Source organism: Pipistrellus kuhlii, unplaced genomic scaffold (genome assembly GCF_014108245.1).
Source record: "Pipistrellus kuhlii isolate mPipKuh1 unplaced genomic scaffold, mPipKuh1.p scaffold_m20_p_1, whole genome shotgun sequence".
Taxonomy (NCBI): domain Eukaryota; kingdom Metazoa; phylum Chordata; class Mammalia; order Chiroptera; family Vespertilionidae; genus Pipistrellus; species Pipistrellus kuhlii.
This window is the reverse complement of record NW_023425404.1, coordinates 77,027,104-77,046,721: the sequence shown is the minus strand read 5'-3', so window position 1 is coordinate 77,046,721 and position 19,618 is coordinate 77,027,104. Positions and strand designations below refer to the sequence as shown.

The 19,618-nt window shown below is 48.2% G+C and overlaps 1 protein-coding gene across 1 annotated transcript; it reads right to left on the bottom strand.

Annotated features, from left to right (window-relative positions):
• Window positions 1-2,542: 2,542 nt before the first annotated feature.
• UCMA (upper zone of growth plate and cartilage matrix associated) lies at window positions 2,543-13,236 on the bottom strand. Its single transcript, XM_036452715.2, has 5 exons — window positions 13,103-13,236; window positions 12,727-12,792; window positions 12,532-12,627; window positions 7,823-7,921; window positions 2,543-2,979 (listed from the first exon to the last, which is right to left on the bottom strand). The coding sequence occupies exons 1-5, from the start codon at window positions 13,158-13,160 to the stop codon at window positions 2,882-2,884; spliced, it is 417 nt and encodes a 138-aa protein (XP_036308608.1). The 5' UTR covers window positions 13,161-13,236; the 3' UTR covers window positions 2,543-2,881.
• Window positions 13,237-19,618: the final 6,382 nt, after the last annotated feature.

Here is a 19,618-nt window from a genome sequence, read left to right as displayed (position 1 = left end):
CGAGATCCTCCATATTAACCAATTTGCTTTGAGACAAATCCCTTAAGAATTTTCAAATTATGAAAACCTTACCGAAGAATTAGAACATAGTTGGTTGAAAATGAATTAGAAATTAAATAACCCAACCAAATGAAACTGATAAAAAGTATATAACAAGTTTTTAAAATTTTTAAAGTAATTCAGGTTCATGTAAATGTCCACATCCCCCAAAAATCTAAAGGCACGTGATCCAATCAGTTGCAGTATCTTCCCTGAAGTACACATACTAAAAAAAGAAGGTTGTGAATAAAAATGAGTTTTCACCAGTCCAGCCTTTGAAGGCTTTGTTTCAGCCACTTAACATGAAACCCCTAAAGAACTAGGGGGTAGAATGTCCCAAAGACCACACTTTTGACAAGGCCAGTCTCTAAAATTACAGATCGCTCCATTATTAACTTCCTATTAAATGTGGCTGCCCGGATTCCAGGTCCTGTTACCTTTGGCATGCTTCCCCCTGCCCAGGAAATGACTGATTGGCTTTAGTGAAGGAATTCTGGGTGGAATTTGAAAACCCTGAAGTATAATAGGGTCCTTGTTAAGGACAGGGGTAAAATGAGGTAATAGAATTCTTATTTTTGCCAGAAATAAGGAGGCCCATTTGTGCCAGAGTTGTTTATCTAGAGCCAGCACTCCAAGTGTGGACATTAAAGAGGCAAGGACAGGCTGTTTTGTTCTTTTAAATGGGCCCCACACCCAGACCATTCTTGGTTTTTGACATCTGTGTGTGCCTCCCCGCCCCCCATGTTTCTGCCTGTGGCCAGGGCAGGCCTTTTGAGACACTGGCTGAGGGGACCGCACTGAGAATGCTTTAGCCATCATCCACCTGCTTGCTGGCCTTGCCAGAGGGCATGTGGATGTGCCAACGCTACCTACAACAGACCAGACTGGCTCCTGTTTCCTGGCGGAGGGGAGAGCAATGCTTTGCCTTCCTTTTATTGCCCAATGGGTGTGGGCAACAGATACCCCCTCCTAAGTTGGGGTTACCAACCTACAGTGCTGACCATGTATTGTAGAAGGTGATTTGGAAAATGCATAGTTGCTTCATTACCAGAATGTTTTTAAAGGTTTTAACAATCTTTAAAAATTACTTTAAAATACATGCATTTATTGTAAAGTATCCTGATCTAATAAATAGCCCTGCCTCTGGTGGTGGAGTATTGCACCACAATGAGCAGCTTTTCCTCAAATAAGAAAAGTTACCCTATAGTTCGCAGAAAGCTCGGCCTCTAAAGCAGCTGGACTAGCGGGCCGTGGAGGAAGAGGGCCCAGGGGTGGGGACAGGGAGAGGTCCAAGGTGGATGCTTATTTTTCACTCAGGGTCTTCTTTATCCTCCCGAGGGCCGTGGCTCTGCAGAGACGCCGGTGTGCATTATTCTGCATTCTTAGTGTGGAATTCCTGGAGGGGGTGGAGAGCGAGGACAGAAGTAGGAGAGATGCTGAGTCTGGCGCAGGAAAGCAGAGTGGTTGGGAGAGAAGGAAGGGGCCACTGCTAGCACTGAATTGTGTCCCCCTCCCCCAAAGATTTGCTGAAGACCTAACCTTTGGAACTGGTGAATGTGACCTTATTTGGAAATAGAGTCCTTGAAGATATAATCAGTTTAAAATGAGGTTAGTAGGATGGACTCTTAATTCAATATGACTGATGACTGATAAGACGAGGAGAAACACAGAAAGAGAGAAGGTGATGCGAAGGCCTGGGGAGAAAAGAAAGCCCTGTGACAATGGAGGGATCTGCCATGAGCCAGGGAAGCCAGGTTGCCAGGAGCTGGAGGAGGCTAGGAAGCACCCTCTTCGAGAGCCTTGGGAGCGAGTGTGGCCCAGTCAACACCTTGACTTCAGATTTCTAGCCTCTGGAATGTGAGAGAATAAATGTGCATCATTTTAAGCCACCCAGTTTATGGTACTTTGATATGGCAGCTCTAACAACTAATAAAGGCATTATGAAGAAAAAGCAGATGACACCAAAACTCAGTTTTCTCTGTTTTCTACTTTGGGTTACAACTGGCCTTGCTGTAACCCTGGCTTCTGATTGGTGCAATTAAAAAGTCCACAGTTGGACCTACCTTAACACTCTTTTCAGAGAAGCACCTGGGCTCCGAGAATGGTTTTGCCAAAACGATTGTTTTTCGTGTGACTACTGAAACATGCTGAGGAAATAGTGAACAGAACTCCTGAGTTCAAGCTTTCAAACACCCAAGTCAGTGTGAGTCACTGTCACTCAGGGGTGGTAGGCCACACCCCTCAGTATGGGATTTGAGAAGATAACTCATGCCTGGCCAGCGTGGCTCCATTGGTTGAGTGTCGTCCACCGAAGGGTTGCTGGTTCAATTCCCGGGCCAGGCACATGCTTGGGTCACAGGTCCAATCCTTGGTTGGGGTGTGAAGAGGAGACAACCAATCGATGTTTCTCTCTCATGCCACTGTTTCTCTCTCTCTCTCTCTCTCTCTCTCTCTCTCTCTCTCTCTCTCTCTCAGCATGAGGATTTAAAAAGAGAGAAGATAATTTATTGTTGACTCAGCATTTTTATTTGTAAGCTGTAAGCAAACATGTAATCGTCTCTCTTTACTGTGATTCTTTCGTTGTTCTATGGAATGAGACTCTTGCTTTGGGAATAATGGCTAAGCAGAGGAAACTGTAGGTTTGGTGCTAGGCGGCCCCATAGGCTCGCCTCAGAATTCATCTGCAAAGAAGCGAAAGCCAGGGCATTTTATCCATCAGAACGAAAGGCCTTATGTGTTTAAGGGCCTGTTTGTGTGGGAGAGAGCTGCTCCACATCTGGGGTGGAACACTGGGTGAGTACGTGCATTTCAAGCTCCATCTTCCAGGTTCATCAGGACGAGGTCAGATGTGGTGGCGGTTATAGAGATATGGTGGGTACAGGCCATCGTAATGCCACTGGCGCCACTGCTCAATAGCCTCCCGGTTCCTCTCTTCCTGTTCTGGGGGGAGAGATGGAATCGTGTTAGGATAAAGAGGCCTCTGATCTGAAGGCAGCCACCAGCTCTCTTGGAGCTGTCAACCCAAACCTCCCACCCGCGGTGCCATGAACCATGTCACCTGTGTGCACTGGTGACAGACATCACAGGGTAGAGCTGGCAGGGTCTGGGAAACACCGAATCCAAAGGTCTTATTTTACTAGACGGGTGAAGGTCACAGAGCTGGTTGCCAGGGGAGCTGAGACCAGGGTCTGGCTCTCCAGTTCAGTGTTCTCTGCACAGCCAGCGAATGGGGGGCGAGCCTTATGCAGAAACTGGCTCAAAGTTATGATACCTAAGACACAAAATGCCAAAGTAGCAAAATAGTAATAAAAATAGACTCTAAGCCATACCATTCCAAAAAATCGTCAATTTGGAATAATGGGATTATGAGTAATTGTTATCTCCATATTGTTCTGTTTTCTAAGCTTTAAAAATAATGTCTTTAGCCCAGCCAGTGCAACTCAGTGGTGGAGTGTCAATTCAGGAAGGAGGTCACAGTTCAGTTCCTGGTCAGGGCGCAAGCCTGGGCTGAAGCTCGATCCCCAGGGGGGAGGGGTCTGGCATACAGAACAGTCAGTCAATGATTTTCTCTCATCATTGATGTTTCTATCCCTTTCTCTCTCCAAAATCAATAAAAACATTTTTTGAATGTGAGATATATGTTTACATGTATGTACGTATGTATTATTCCGGGATGAAAAGGATGACCTTCTGATACGTGCTATAATATAAAGGAACCTTGAAACATGCTAAGTGAAATGTGCCAGTCACAAAAAAGACAAATATTGTGTAAGTCCACTTCTGTGAAATAGCTAGCATAGGCAAATTCAGAGACGGAACATGAACTGGCAGTCACCAGGCTGTGCCAATGGCTTTGCATAATGGGTACAGAGTTTCTGATTGAGGTAATTAAAGGGTTTGGGAATACTGACGGTTGTGCAACACTGTGAATGCACTAAGTGCCACTGAATTGTGCGCTTTAAATTCGTTAAGGTGACAAATTTTATGTTAGATATATTTTGTCACAATTTTTAAAAGTATTTTTGAAAAATGTTATTGTGAGGATGGGAAGTCCTAAGGAAGGAAGGCAGCACGGAGGATCAGGAAGCCTGTGGACCTGACTCGGTGCCCGTGCAGCGCCTCCCGTGGCACCGGCTCTCAGCACGGCCTGCGGCCTCTGTGTGTGGAGAGAGCCCTCGGCACCTGGGAGAGCCAGGCGGCCTCGGCCGCAGGGCCTCATCACCCATGGGTGCTTGGGCCGTGTGGCTGCTGGGAATGTTTCCTTCCTAAGTGAGCCCTTGGCGCCGAAACCAGTTTGACTCAGTGGATAGAGCATTGGTCTGCAGACTGAAAGGTCCCAGGTTCAATTCCGGTCAAGGGCATGTTCCTTGGTTGTGGACACATCCCCAGAGGGGGTGTGCAGGAGGCAGCTGGTGGATGTATCTCATGGATGTTTCTAGCTCTCTATCCCTCTCCCTTCCTCTCTGTGAAAAATCAATAAAATATTTAAAATAACTAAATAAATGAGCCCTTGGTGCTAAAATTCCACTTAGGGACTTGGCCCCCAGAGACAGACTTGAGGCTACAGTCAGGCCCAGACTGGATGTCAGCTTTCGGTGTTAGCTGTCCCTGTCCAGACCTTTCTCAGGCTGCGTAGACCAGCCACACTTGGCCAATCTTGAGAGCATGATTCCCCCCAGACCCATGGTTGGCAAACTGCGGCTCAAGAGCCTCATGCGGCTCTTGGGCCCCTTGAGTGTGGCTCTTCCACAAAATACCACGGCCTGGGCAAGTCTATTTTGAAGAAGCGGCGTTAGAAGAAGTTTAAGTTTAAAAAATTGGCTCTTAAAAGATATTTCAATTGTTGCACTGTGGATATATTTGGCTCTGTTGATTAATGAGTTTGCCAACCACTGCTGCAGACCATGCCAGACTCTTCTTAGACCATTTTACTTAGACAGAGGGAAGGGGCTCCCTGGTAAAGGCCGGGATCCTTTGTTAGGCAGAAACCCCAGATGGCCTGACCGGCCTCGGCTCTGAAGGCGGAGCCCACGGGTGCCGCGGTGTCTCAGAGGTGGGAGCTCCGCACCGCTGGGCCTGGAGCTCCAGAGGCAGGCCTGTTACTGCTGCCTGTGATGCTGCGGTTTTGAGGAGCCATGGCAGAGCTGAGAGAGGCGCTGAACTTTCCCGTCCACTTTCCCCAAACCGGAACCGGGGCCTGGGTAGGTTGATAGGCCTGTGGGGCGGGGTTTTCAGGTCCTCAGGAAGGCCACTGTACCCAGAAACACCCTCCAGACCGCCGCCTACAGCTCCTCCACTGGAAATCGGAATCCTCCTGGTTCCCCAAGGGAATGCCTCAGCACTCGCTTTTATGAAGGGAGAGGGGGACCATCCTACTGCTCTCTACTATTCTGAGAACCCGTGACTCTGTCAGATGAAGACAGCTAACTGAAACCAGAGTCCTGGTGGGGGCGGGGGGCTGGGGAGCTGTGGGCGTGGGGGCCTCAGGGAAGGGCTCCCAGCAGGCCTGGGTGCAGGTTTCCAGCAGCCTGGCCATTGCGCATGACTCAGGGGAGGGGAGAAAAGTGCACTTGTATCCTCAGGCCTGCCGGGCCTGCCCGACCTGTTTGCCTCCTTCATGCCGCTCTGGGGAGACCCTCTCTGGGCCTCTGCTTTGCCCTCCTCACTCCATCCTCACGGCCAGTCCCTGCAGCGAATATCTCCAGACCTTACACACAGTTGATTATCCTTCACTTACAACAACACAAAGTTTGCTGGCTTGGTTCAGACCCCTCACCAGCAATGCCATCTTGGATAGTCATGTATCCCATCTCAGGATGAGGTTTGAAACTGTAAAATGGTGATTGCAAGGCCTCAGAGGCTGGTGGGGAGGATTGGGCGGTTCCGGCCGCTGCCTGACGGAGCAGGTGCTCAGCAATGACCGCGGCTGCACGGCCGGCCGGCCGGCCTGTGCCTGCCCGCGGTGTCTGCATCTTTGTGGCTAGGCCTGAGGTCCCTGGTCTTAGTCTGCTCTGGCTTTTAGTGGAGGATTTGTCATCCCCAAGGCACCTGCCCACTCATCCTAATTTCATCATGAAAAGGAAAACAGTGAATTCTTCTACGCCGATGCCAAGGATTTGGGCTTGAAACATTTAAAAAGGCACAAAATAAAATGCTGTTATTCATGCTATGAGGGGGAAAAACAAAACCGCTGAAGGAATTTTGGAGGCCACATTCTCACTTTAAAATGCCTCTCCCCAAGCTGTCCTCCAAGGTAAACAGATGTGCTGGCCTCTGAGTTATGACGCCCGAGTTGTTCCCGGAAAACTGGTTTGCGGGGATCCAAGCCCGACACCTGCTGCAGGCCCAGCCAAGTGCCGCCGCAGGGCAAAGGGCTTGGCCTGCAGCCCTCCGAATCTGTGATCCTGTCCTCTTCACTACCGGGCGCCCTAAGAGGGCGTTATCTCTCAGGCCCACCAGTGCAAACAAGCCAGGAGATGACAGCATCAGAATGGAAACTGTACAGATAATGATTTAATAAATAAATTAATTAATTAATTAATTCAAAAAAGAACGGAAACTGCTGGCCTTCTCTAACAAAGGGGACCTCGATGGGGCCTATGTCTGAGCTCACATGCAGCCCGGAGCTTGTTCACGAACATTGCAGTCTTGAAAGACCAAAGAGGATCACGCACACACATGCACACACGCACGGGCCTGCTGGACTGATCACTATTGAATGTACCAAAGAGCCCTGACTGGTTTGGCTCAGTGGGTAGAGCGTCAGCCTGCGGACTCAAGGGTCCCAGGTTCAATTCCGGTCAAGGGCATGTACCTTGGTTGCAGGCACATCCCCCGTGGGAGGCATGCAGGAGGTAGCTAACTCTCTATCCTTCTCCCTTCCTCTGTGTAAAAAATCAATAAAATATATTTTAAAATAAAAATAAAAATAAATAAATGTACCAAAGGATTTTTACTTAGGGTACTCAGTAGATCCAAGGTCAAATACAACCTAGTGGAAGGCTGTGTGGTTCAAAGAGAGAGCCTCCCTTTTCCCTCACCCACACCCACCCCCTGCTGCCTCCCTGAGGCCTTGGTGAAAGCCGCATTTCCTCGGGGAAGCAGGAGCCCTGTCTGCCCAAGGGTGGAGGGCAGAAATGAGAGGCACTGATTGCCTAGCGAGACACTGAGGCAAAGATGACAGCTTAGCAGGGAGGTAAGGGCACAAGCAAACCACATGGAAGCATGCCGATGCCCAATGTTATGCGTGTGTTGGAGCCTTCATGTCACCTATGGATGTTGGGGTTGGAGGTGGAGAAGGTAAATGCAGGGCACCGGTGACCAGTGCTTGCCTAGTTTTCCTGGTTTACCTCCACCTGTCAGATAAGATGCTGATCGTAGTGAATACGTAGAGGGAGGCCTTGGTTTCCCAGGATGGGAAGTTCCTAAAGCCATTACATTGATGTGAGTCTAAGACTTAAAACTGAGTCTGAAAGCCTCCCAATCCAACCCTACCAGTGCCAAGTTCACCAACACAGAGAGCACAGCCCACCCCAGGGATCCCCACGCAGGAGAAAAGGCAGTTAGCCCCACTGTCCCTGAGCCCATGGGAACCGAGGTGCGATCCTTTTCAGTCCCTTTCAAGTTCTATGTCCATTTATGACCTTCTCCCTTCTTTTCAAGACCCCCATAGACATGAAAGCAGAGCTTCCCTTCTCCTCTGGAATGTGGGGAGAAGTAGAGACAACTCGTGGTTTTCCAGCAAAGCCCCACTTCCCGGAGGCACTGGCTGCAGAGCTCTTACCATCGTTTTGCTCCTCCACAAAGTTCTCAAACTCGTTCCGTTGTTCCTCGTGATATTCCCTTCGTAGCTCGTCAGCCCGCAGCTTCTGCCTGTTCTCCGCTGTGGAAGGGTAAGAGGTGAGAGTTGGGGTATCTGCACACATTTAGGGGAACACCCATTACTAATAGTTTGCCTGAGAAATGTAATCTGGTTGGGAGGGGCTTGTTTGGGAGGGCTAAGGATGGGGGCTTCATTGAAATGGTGTACGCCTGACAAAGACCTTCAAACTTGAAGGACTAGGATGAAGCAATTTAGTTTCAATCATAAAATTAGCGGTATATCCAGATATATTAGGCCACTGAGAAACTAGAAGTCCAGTGATCAGAAATTAATGATGGCCCAGTCGGTGTGACTCAATGGTTGAGTGTCGACCTATGAACAGAAGGTAACCGTTGGAAGGTAACCATTGGATTTCTGATCAGGGCACATGCCTGGGTTGCAGGCTCGATCCCCAGTAGGAGACATGCAAGAGGCAGCCAATCAATGATTATTTCTCATTTTATTTTATTCATTTATTTTAATATATTTTATTGATTTTTTTACAGAGAGGAAGGAGAAGGATAGAGAGTTAGAAACATTGATGAGAGAGAAACATCGATCAGCTGCCTCCTGCATGCTCCTCCTCCCCACCCTCACCCCCCTGGGGATGTGCCCACAACCAAGGTACATATCCTTGACTGGAATTGAACCTGGGACCCCTCAGTCTGCAGGCTGATGCTCTATCCACTGAGCCAAACTAGTTTCAGCTGATTCTTTCTCATTTTAGATCCCTATCTCTCTCTCTTTCTCTCTCTCTCTCTCTCTCTCTCTCTCCCTCTCTCTTTCTCTCTCTCTCAAATAAAATATATATATATTTAAAAGAAAGAAATCCTATATAATAAAGAGGTAATATGCAAATTGACCCTCATGCCATAACACATCACAAGATGGCAACATGCACATCAGGGCCAGGGCAGTGGGGACAGAGCCAGCAGCTGCTCCTCATAACTTCTGCTGGGGTTTCCTAGGCCCCCAGTGTGTGCCTTAGGGGCGGGGCATTGGGGCAGCACTCCAGGACTCAGGGCCTGTCCTAAGGCGCGCTGGCCACGCAGGGTGTCACTCCAGGACTTGGGGCTGTCCCATGGTGCTAGGGGTGGGGGGAAGCAGGGAGGGGTCCCAGGTCTCTTGCAATTTCTCACTACAGGTCACTAATGAATTATAAGAAGGAGTCATCCAACTTAAAGTTCATTTCACATTCATTAATATCTTCACATTCATTCAACATCTTATAGCATCTATCATGGTCAGAATGTATGATACACCCTGGGGTTAAGGAGGCAAGTGAGAGAGATTCTGTCCCTCTACTAAGGGGCATTATGGCTGCTGATAGAAATGTAAGATGATCCTGATACTCATGCCCCTAGCAGTACTAATTCCCATGCCTTGTGTAGGACTGGTCTAGTGATTCGCTGCTAATGAACAGAATATGGTAAAAGTTGTGGAATAGACTTTCCACATACGAGTAGGTTACAAACAAGACTGTGGCTTCTGTCTTGGGTTGGTTGGCCTCCTTCTCCGTTTTGCTCCACTCAGAGAAGCCAGCTGCCATGCTGTAAGCTGTCTTGTGAAGAGGCCCACTCATGGCCAGACACTGGTGTCCCTGATCAACAGCAAGGACCTCAGGCTCGCCAACACCAGGTAAGTGAGCTTGAAAAGGAATCTTCTCACAGATAACTGCAGCTGAGAAACCTGACCCAGAGGCTACCAGCTCATTAGCCCCAGATGTCTGACCCTAGCAAATGTGAGACAACAGATGTTTTACGCTGCTAAATGTGGAGGTAATTTGTTCAAGCTGCCAGGTTGGGGATTGTTGGTTATACAGCAATAGATAACTAGTACAGGATGTGGGTGGTCAGTCAAACTTCCTGATGGAAACACTGACCGCAGGCATCCCTTATTTTGTAAGGCAATGCATTCCAGTAGAGTTGGCTGTGAACCTTTTTATCAGGAATCCGAGTTCCACGTTACAAAATTGGAAGTACACTTCTACGGGTGGGAGAAATACACCCAGTAAAAGCTGAAAACTGTCACTGAGAGCACAGGAAGATGGTGATCATTCCTTGGCAGTTGAACGATGAAACTCGCCAGCACTACCTTGAGCCCGAAGGGAATCCACCTGAACGGCCTCATCCCCCCTCATTAGCAGGTGCAGCTGTTTCCCACCTGCTCAAATTTAGTCAAAAAATAAAACCTCTACGTTTTAGACCTAAAATAAATTAGATTTCAAGTTCATCCATTTCTGCTCTCAAATCTGCATGAGCTGTGGAAATGGAATGTGGCCATGATTTGAAGCGCTCTTGGTTTCAGGACATTTCTTTCTTCTGGGCCTCATCTGGGACGTCCACGGCAGCCGGAGGCTGTGTCTGGTGCAGGAGGAACTCTGCCTCAGAACGCTCATCCCTCCCGTCAAAGGGGGAGGCTGAGGTGGATGTGCAAGAGGAGGTGGGGGGTTTATGATGGAAGCAAGAAAGCCATCGCTGTCCTCCCCACCCCCCAGCATGGGGGCCGGGGGTGGGGGGGAGGGAGGGACGGGCGGGGCTGGAGAAATAAGTAGTATTTCTTTGTGATGGGAAGACCGGAAACCATCTCAAGCCCTTCTTGAAAGTAAGGAACTTACAAGAATAAGTAAATTAATTAAATACTAGTTATTTATATCAGGTTTATACTGTTTAACTCAGATGAAAAATCAAGTTACTTGAGTTGGTCCCAGTGCAGATTCCTTCGGTAAGTCCCATGTTTCCCCACACTTGTGCCTTTACTTACTTATTGCAGGAATCTTCACTTTGGCAGAGGAATTGGTACTCCAGTCCATCCCCATGCCTCACCTCTTGTCTCACATCCACACATTTCTTAGGAGGCAATTCACTCAGAGAGGTGAAGTGATTGAATCAAGGCCACACAGCTAGTCAAGCCGGGCTGGGACTGGGGCCTGAGCTCCAGGCACCCACACTCCACCACTTGGACAGAGCACACAGTGGGGGGGGGGAGGGGCACCTTACAACCCACACAAGCTCCGACGATGCTACAGCTACCAGAAAGCTGCTGGGGGTGGGGGTGGGGTGGGAGGCAGGGGTTTAGACTCTAAGCAGGTGCTTAATGAGCCAGGCCACTTCCTAAAGAAGCTTTTTCCATCCCTGTGTACGCCAGAAAAGCAACGATCTTCCCAAGGGCTCTTTTGGAGGTGCCACATTGGACCTTTGACTTACAATAAATAAAAACTAATTCTTGGGACAAGATGCTGTTTTTACACTGGGCGTTGTGTACATCTCTTCTCAAAAACATGCATTTTATCGGATTAGTTCCTCCTTTCACCCTAAAGTGACCTGCATCGTTAGAGGTGTAAGATGCCTGTCCCCTTGTTCCCAGTTCAAGTTTATCACTTGCCTTTTACCCAACCCGAGACAGAGTTGGGCTCGGATCTCCTGTTCACCCACTGAAATTGACAAGGGGACAAGATATGAACTCAGATGCACCCTAGCATTCTCCCGGCCACCCTGGGCTCCCCACCACCAACACCCTGAGCTTCTGTTTGAGGTGAGGAACCTCTAGCTTAGCCTTGAGCCTCATTGTTCTGCTCAGCTTCCAAGGATGGAAACTATTTGCCCTAAAATTCACACCTGCTCCCCACTGGGAGTCAGCCAGCGGTTGCTTCTCTGATTTCTATCAAGAACTGCCCAGTCTCTACCAGTCTTTTCAGTGTTTCTTGACATTTGCAAGCTTTTAAATCTCAACTTGTATGAGGCCTGGAAATTTTCCCGGTTTGGTTAATATTTATCCAGGTTTTCTTTTTAAAAAAAGGAATTTTATCTCCCAGCATTTTCCACTCTCCTCTTCCCCATCATTTGAAAACACTCCTGTTATTTTTATGGAGCAAGTTACTTTGCTGAGCGACACAAAGAGTTTATTCAGACACACACTCAAGCAATGAATCCAGCCGCAGCCTGGGAGACAGTCAGCACCCACAGCCCTTGGAAGAATCTAGTTCAAGGGCAGAAAACGCAAATGCCTTTGGGGGTCGACGGGGCATGGAAATGAGGGTCCCTGCTCGGCATGGGTTACCAGGGGCTACTTCAGGCTGAAAGGAGACATGCCTCTGAGCTCAAAAGCCTCCCAAATGCATTGGAAATTAAAACTAAAAAAACAAACAAACAAACAAAAAACCCCACTCCTGGCTGAACACCACACTTTCAGGGGCTTGTAAACAAGGAAACTTGCGCCCCGGGAGAGGAAGTGGCCAAGGCCACTTAGCAGTAAAGCTGTCACCAAACCCACAATCCTGGCTTGGAGTGCCATGTGCCCTCTCCCTGCTCACTATTGCTCTTGCATATAGGGGCTCACTTTTCAGTACCCCGAAAAGCACACACTGAGATAGTATGTCTGTCCCAATTCGAACACAGATTTTCCCTTGTGTGTTTCTAACTTTCTGGAATTGGGATGTATCTCAACATCCTTTTGTTTCGCACCTGACAACAGTCGGTCGAAACAGATGTGACCTGCGATCCAGGAGACGTGGGGTCTAACTAAGAGCTGCAGGCCTGTGATGCCCGTGGAGCTGGTCCCCACAGCCCAGCTGACCGGGAGCGAGAAGGAGCCAGAGGGGCCGGCAGAAGGCAGGTAGTCAGCATCCTTACCAGTGACCTCCTCTCGGGACTTGGGGGACCGCTTGCCACGCTTCTTGAGGAAATTCGAGGCGTCTGATTCCTGCACGAAAACCTTCTGTTTCACACCTGGAACCCAGAGGAGGCCAGTCACAACCCGCATGGCTCACCAGGGCAACCGCAGGGGCTGGCCGCCGCCCTGCACCCCTGGGCGGCCCCTGCACTCACCTTTCCGGGCCTCTTGTCCAGGCCCCTGCCCGGTGCCCACGGATGCGCCGGTCCCCTCCTGCATCACTGTGGGCACAAGCACAGAGTGAGGGCAGCAGCACACCAGAGGGACCCTCACCCCCACCAGGCAAGGCCAGCCCTTCCCAGGACAGTGGTTGCCAGGCCCCATGGGGGGTCCTGGGTCACACACACACACCAGTCTCAAGACACCACCAAGCAAACGGTTTTCTCTGTGCTGTGGTGTGTTACACACACACACACACACACACACACACACACACACATCTTACAGATAAACACCTGCCTCTCTCTGGGCCAGCCACCTGCCAGCCTCCCCCAACCCAAGTCCATCCGAGAGCCTCCCCCCCTTACTCACTGCACAGGAGCATCGCGGCCGAGAAACAGGTGACAAGGAGCAGCTGTCTCCAGGCCATCTCTGGAGAGGATGAGGCTCCGTCCGGAACCACAGGGCAGGTGGAGAGAGTTCTGCAGACCAAGACCTCTGGTCCTCACTTCAGTGTCAGACCTGCGGGGAGAGGGAGGAGAGACTCCGGAGGCTGCGATGCCACTGAGGAGGCAGTGGGAGGGGTCTGGGTCATGGCTTCCATTGGCTGCTCCAGCCTGAGCACCGGAGATGTTTTTGGCACCTTGCAAACCTCACAGAAGCGGAGCTTGTCCTTGGGGCCTGAGCTGAGACAGTTTTGAAGTGGCCTTTCCAAGATCCGCGCCCAAGGAGTTGCTGTTGGAATGCCCAGCCTCAGAGTCAGGATTCCAGAGACCAAGGGCAAGTTTAAAGTGCTCCTGCATCTGCTGCAGGGGAGGTGGGGACTGCAGCCTGTGGGAGGGACAAAGGGGGGACCCAGGGGGACTTCCACTCAGAAGTCAAGCAAAGAGGGACCAGGAAGGCAGGGAGACGCCCATCAGAGTGACATTTGCATGAACAGGTGGACCATCCTGATGGTCTTCAGAGTACCCCTCACTTTGACACCCCAGCTGATGCTCACTGTCAAGCAAAGCAGGGAGCTTCAGTCCCATAGCCTTTCAAGACATTAAGGCAGAGAGGCAGTCAGCCTTCCTCTGTAGAGGGAGAGTCACCACGTGGACAGAGAACCCCCACCCCCACCCCTACTGGGCATACCTCCGTGGAAGGAGAGGAAGACAAAGCCCACGCAGGGGAGGAGATGAGCTCCAGCACTGGGATGCCAGTGGAATCAGAGCTCTATGGTAAGGTGACCAGACGTCCCACTCTTGGCGGGACAGTTCCCATTTTTAACAATTTGTCCCGTGTCCCGCGGCGTTTAAAAAGAGTCCCGATTTTTGGAAAGATTCTTTTAAATCTTTTGGACTTTTTTAAAATGCCGTGGGACACGGGACAAATTGTTAAAAATGGGAACTGTCCCACCAAGAGTGGGACGTCTGGTCACCTCACTCTGCGGGGCCACGGGAGCACAGTCCTTTGGCGATGTCATCTGTTATGAGCCATCCTCAGTTCTTTTTTTTTTTACCAGCTAAAGGGTTGCTTTTGGCCTTGTTTAGAATTCCCCTAATGGTGCTCACCACTTGACTAGGACACAGCCGACACACCCACCCAAAACTCCCCTTGCATCAGGCTTGCATGGTAACGTCCCTGTGTACTTAGACCATTGGCCAGGAAAAGAATGTGAACGGCAGGAAAATACCAGTAACTGGCAGAGTAAACAAAATAAATGGGTTGGTTTCCAGTGGAGGAAAGTGCCACAGACACCTGTCCAAGCCCCTCGGGGCTGGCAGCATACGCAGGGCTCCCCGTCCACAGGGCTGACCCACCTATGGGGTGGGCTCTGCATGGTCCACCCAGGAGGGGCGATGTGCCTGAGGACACGACAAGGACTTATTTGTCAGATTGACTAGATGTCCCTGGGAGAGGGATGGGCCACAGGACAGAGTGATACTGACGGGACTCCTGGGTGAAAAGGGGTACAAATACCTGTGACATCCTTGATGCCCTAATTCCTCTCGCTGCCTTTTTTAGTTCCATTTATTTCAATCACAGAGGAGCGAGGCCGCTCTCAGGACCTGCAGGCAGTGCAGTATGCCAGGGCTCAGGCGCCACAGAGGGGCTGGAGGCAGGCGGGCCTGGGTCACAGAGAGGAGTTTGGCCTCCCGCTTTGTGAGGCAGTGCGTTGTGACTATAAGCACAGACCCGGGGCCAGGTTCCCTGGGTTCAATCCTAGCTTTAGACTTTAAGCAGCTGCTTGGCCTTGAGCAAGTCATTTTACCCCTCTCTGCTCCATTCCTTCCTCTCTCAATGGATTGATGTGAGCCTTCCAGTTAATGCATCCGAAATTCTTAGCTTTGTATACATGTTTGCTCTTATGACAGTAATGACCATTGAATGATTCTGAGCAAGGAAGCGACATAAAGTTTCTTTTATAAACACCACCTCCCAGCCATCTGGAGAATGAGAGAGATTAGACTCAAGTGGTGAGACTGAGAGGAGGCTTTTGCAATAGTACAAGTGAGAGATGAAATTGGCAAAAGGCAGGAGAAAGCGGGAATGGAGAGGAAAGAGCGTTTAAAAAGGTTGAAGAAATATGATTAGTAGGACTTGACGACTGATCATCTAGCAGTGTTTCCCAAAGTGTGGTACGTGTACCCCCAGGGGTACGGGAAGAGTTTGGTGGGGGTACACGTTGCACTGGAGTTTGGTGGGGATATGCACTGCACCGTGCTTAGCTGCGCCTAATTCTACGTTCTCATGAGTACGAGGGGTACTCAGTGTTACGAAAATTATGGAAGGGGTACACATATGTCAAAAGTTTGGGAAACACTGATCTAGGGGCAGTGAGAGGTTTGGAGGTGTGCATTTCAGGTGGCTCCCGAGTTTCTAGTTTGGTGACCGGGTAGATGGGTGTGAGATCATTCAGTGAGGTGGAGAAAACAGAAAGAAGAGAAAGCTGAAAGCTCAAAGGACATGTCATTGGAAAAATCAAGCCTACAAAACTTTAGGATTCAAACCAGCTCTTCTGAGGTCAACTCCAGGGCTCTTTTCATTTTCCCATAACCATAATTTTGTGACTATATCAAACCATCACCCGTCAATTTTGAAGCTCTTTCATCACCACCAAAAGAAACTTCAAACCCATTAGCAGTCACTCCCCCTGCCCCCTCAATCCCCAAAGCCCTAGATTACCACCGATTTCTGTCTCTATGGATTTGCCTTTTCTAGACACACCATCTAAATGGAATCATACAACACGTGACCTGCTGTGACTGGCTTCTTTCATAACACTGTTCAGGGGTTCCTCCATTTTATAGTGTGTATCAATACCTCATTCCTTCTTACTGCTGAGTAATAGTCTACTGTGGAGATAGACCATATTTATCCATTCACCAGTTAAAGAACATCTGGGCTGTTTCTACCATTTGGTATTATGAATAATGCTGTTCTGAACATTCTTGAGGAAGTTTTTGTGTAGACAGATGTTCTCCTTTCTGTTGGGTAGATACCTAAGAATGGAATTGTTGGGTCATGTTTAACTTTTTTGAGGAACTTTCACATTATATGTTAAATGTTCATTTACTCCTCTACCTCCTTTACTTCTGTGAGGTCTCTTTTAGAAGAAGTTTCCACCTTATTCATACCTGAAATGGCGCCTGGCACAGAATAGATACTCCATAAGTGTTTGTTGACTTAATCATTGAAAACACTCTTAGTTAAAGGCATTAAAAGGAAGCATTTATGAGTTCATTTCAATGGGCTATTCAGTAGAAGGTACCTGTACAGGGACTTCAGATGTCCAAGTTTGTATATCATTAGGTTAAGGGTTCTCCTCAATCAGAAGTAATTCATTTATGAGCAAGACAGCCTTAACATTCTCTTCACCATGACTAAACTTTAGACAGGTTTTTTTCCCTGACAATGGCCCTGACCTTTCTTTATTTAGAGCATTTACTTTAGAAAATTGCAATTAAGCCGAAACCGGTTTGGCTCAATGGATAGAGCGTCGGCTTGGGGACTGAAGGGACCTGGGTTCGATTCCAGTCAAGGGCATGTACCTTGGTTGTGGGCATATCCCCAATAGGGGGTGTGCAAGAGGCAGCTGAGTGATGACTCTCTCCCATCGATGTTTCTAACTCTCTATCTCTCTCCCTTCCTCTTTGTACAAAATCAATAAAATATATATATTTTAAAAAATTGCAATTAAGTAATAACTTGTAGTTATTCTGTCCTTTTGAAATACACTGAGTGGCCAGATTATTATGATCTCTGAATGCATAATAATCTGGCCACTCAGTGTATATCCTATATAATAAAAGGCTAATATGCAAATTGTCCCCTTGACCAGGAGTTCGACCAGCAGGCAGGCTGGCCAACCGCTCAAGTCCCCTCCCCCTGGCCAGGCTGGCCAGGCCTCATCCATGCAGGAATTCATGCACCAGGCCTGAGCATGAATATATATATTGAGTGGCCAGACTATTGTGCATTCAGAGATCATAATAATCTGGTCACTCAGTGTATATACAAATCTTCTCCCAGTTTCTTGCTAGTTTTGCAACCCAGAAAATTTATTTCCCCAGGGACCTGAGAACCATCTTTTTGAAATGAAAACATTGAAGGCAACAACACCCCTTCCTTTCAGTCTGTGTAGAAGAGTACATGCCTGACTTTGGTGGGTTCCTTACTCCAATTGTGAAGGCCAACTAGCAAGCACAGATGTCCTGCTATTCCCCCCACCCCAGCTCTTCTCTCTATTCTATTGAAATAGTCTGGAATAAAGTCCTCCTCTCCTGTTTAACTTTGTCAGTGGAATTTTAACTTTGAAAAGGGCAGCAACTCAACATATCACCTGATCCATCATAATTGTAGGTGGAAATAATCTTTGGTGAGAGGGTTTCTATGCAAATGAGATCATCAGATGCCATAGCCCAACAGTAAGTTCTATCCCGAAATCTTACCTAATTAAAGAGAAACATGCAAATTAACCATCATTCTGCTACGCTCATAGCCAATCAGAGTGAGTATGCAAATTAACCCAACAAAGATGGAGATTAATTTGCATATACAGGTGAGGAGTGGTGTGAAGCCTGTTATGAAGGGGTGGGGGGCAGCAGAGGGAGCTATTGTAGTGGTGCTCTAGACAGAAGTGAGGACTTTCTGGCTCCTGTTGGCCAGTAGGAATGGGGACGTGCTGGCTCCCGGGTGGTTGGGGGTGAAGCCAGGGGAAGGAAGGCCTATTCTTGCATGAATATCGTACAATGGGCCTCTAGTAAATAAATAAAGGCCCATTGCCTATACCTAATGTTAAGACTGTAACATGTTACTTTATTTCACTTTCTTTTCAATGGACTAATTATGCTCCTGAGCCCCACCCTGCACCACCACCCATTTGATTGGGTGAATTAAAGATTGTTCCAAGAAGGAGACTCAGGACCCTTGAAGCCAGGGGATCCCCAGAACTCAGCGTCCTTAGGAGTCCCCATGAAGAACATAGATGAACACCTTTCCTCCCACCTCCTCACACCTCAGGAGCAGTGCGAAGGAAACACCTTAGGTGTAAATATGAAGGCTTGTTTATTGAACAAGAGAGTGACAGTTTGCAAAAAAGTTTACTCATTTGAAGAGCTGACTATGTTGACACGGTGTGGGAAATGACATTTCTAAAACCTTTCTGGTTTCTCTAAGACCTAGCCAGAGCGTCATGAGTTTCTTTATGGCCTTTTCCCTGGTGTGTCATGGAAATATTATCAGTCCTGATGGAAACTGGCTAGAAGCCTCCCAGTGAAATTGTCTGTCAGGAGCTGTCTCCATTCAGAGTGAACCTGCCTCACTAGCCTCATGTTCTATTCCCAGCATGACCAATGACTTCCTTGAGTCTATAGAGACATTTATAAGCCCTTCTCTGTGTCTTGCTTTTCTTGATCCATGCCTTCCACCATTGCCATTAGGACGGATGATGTGCTAGCTGAGAAAAGCTTTGAAAAAGGCATGGGATATTCCACAGCTGCGTGGAGTACTGCCAAGAGATCATCCATACAGGAGCTGATATTCTGCATGCAAGCACTGCTATGACAAGGTGCTAAATATCAAAATAAGCTGTTGAACAAAATAGATCAAGAGACACATAAGTATGGAACAGACTGATGAATCTCAGAGGGAAAGTGGGGGAGGGTGGGTGGGAAGAGATCAATCAAAGAATCTGTATACATATGCATAGCCATGGGCACAGACAGTAGGGTGATGCAAACCTGGGGCAGGGACAGGGGCAGGCTAGAAGTGGTCAATGGGTGGGCGCCGGGGTGGGACATATGCAATACTTTCAATAATAAAGATATAATAGAGTAAATAAAAGAAAATATCACAATACTTCATTAGCATTTGATCAATAGCTGCTTTCGGAGCCATCTTCCTAATGCCCTCTTTCACCCCGGTGCCCCAGGCTTTTCTCTAGAACCCTCTCTTTCCATAATCCATTATCTAAAGGGGTGACGCTTGGCCCAACAGGGAACCTTGAGAACCTGATCTCTGCTCTCACAGCTAGCCTTGATTCAGAATGGTCAGTGTTAATCCTGTGCCAGTTAAACATTTTTAACATTACTCTGAATTCAAGGGCTTTTTATAATTCCCTAGTCCCCTAAATTTGTCTTACATTTATTCCACCTCTTTTTGCCACCTCTGTACTGTTTCTCATATTAAAGTACAATCCCTAACCCCCATCAAAAATCCCATATTTATTAGTTCATGTACAAAGATTTATATATTATACAAGGGAATTTAAAATATAGTTATTGCAAAAGTGAAAAGTTGGAAACAATCTAAATAAAACAGCAGGGCACACATTATGGTGCATGTGTGAGAGGAGTTTTTATCTATCAGAAATGTTTTGAAAGACATGGGAACAGAATAATATCA

Coding starts and splice junctions, on each gene's coding strand:
- UCMA (XM_036452715.2), bottom strand. CDS start 13,160: ATGGCCTGGAGACAGCTGCTCCTTGTCACCTGTTTCTCGGCCGCGATG. Junction 12,793..13,102: donor GGCCGCGATGCTCCTGTGCA/GTGAGTAAGGGG, acceptor TTGTGCCCACAG/TGATGCAGGAGGGGACCGGC. Junction 7,922..12,531: donor GTCCCGAGAGGAGGTCACTG/GTAAGGATGCTG, acceptor ACCCTTCCACAG/CGGAGAACAGGCAGAAGCTG.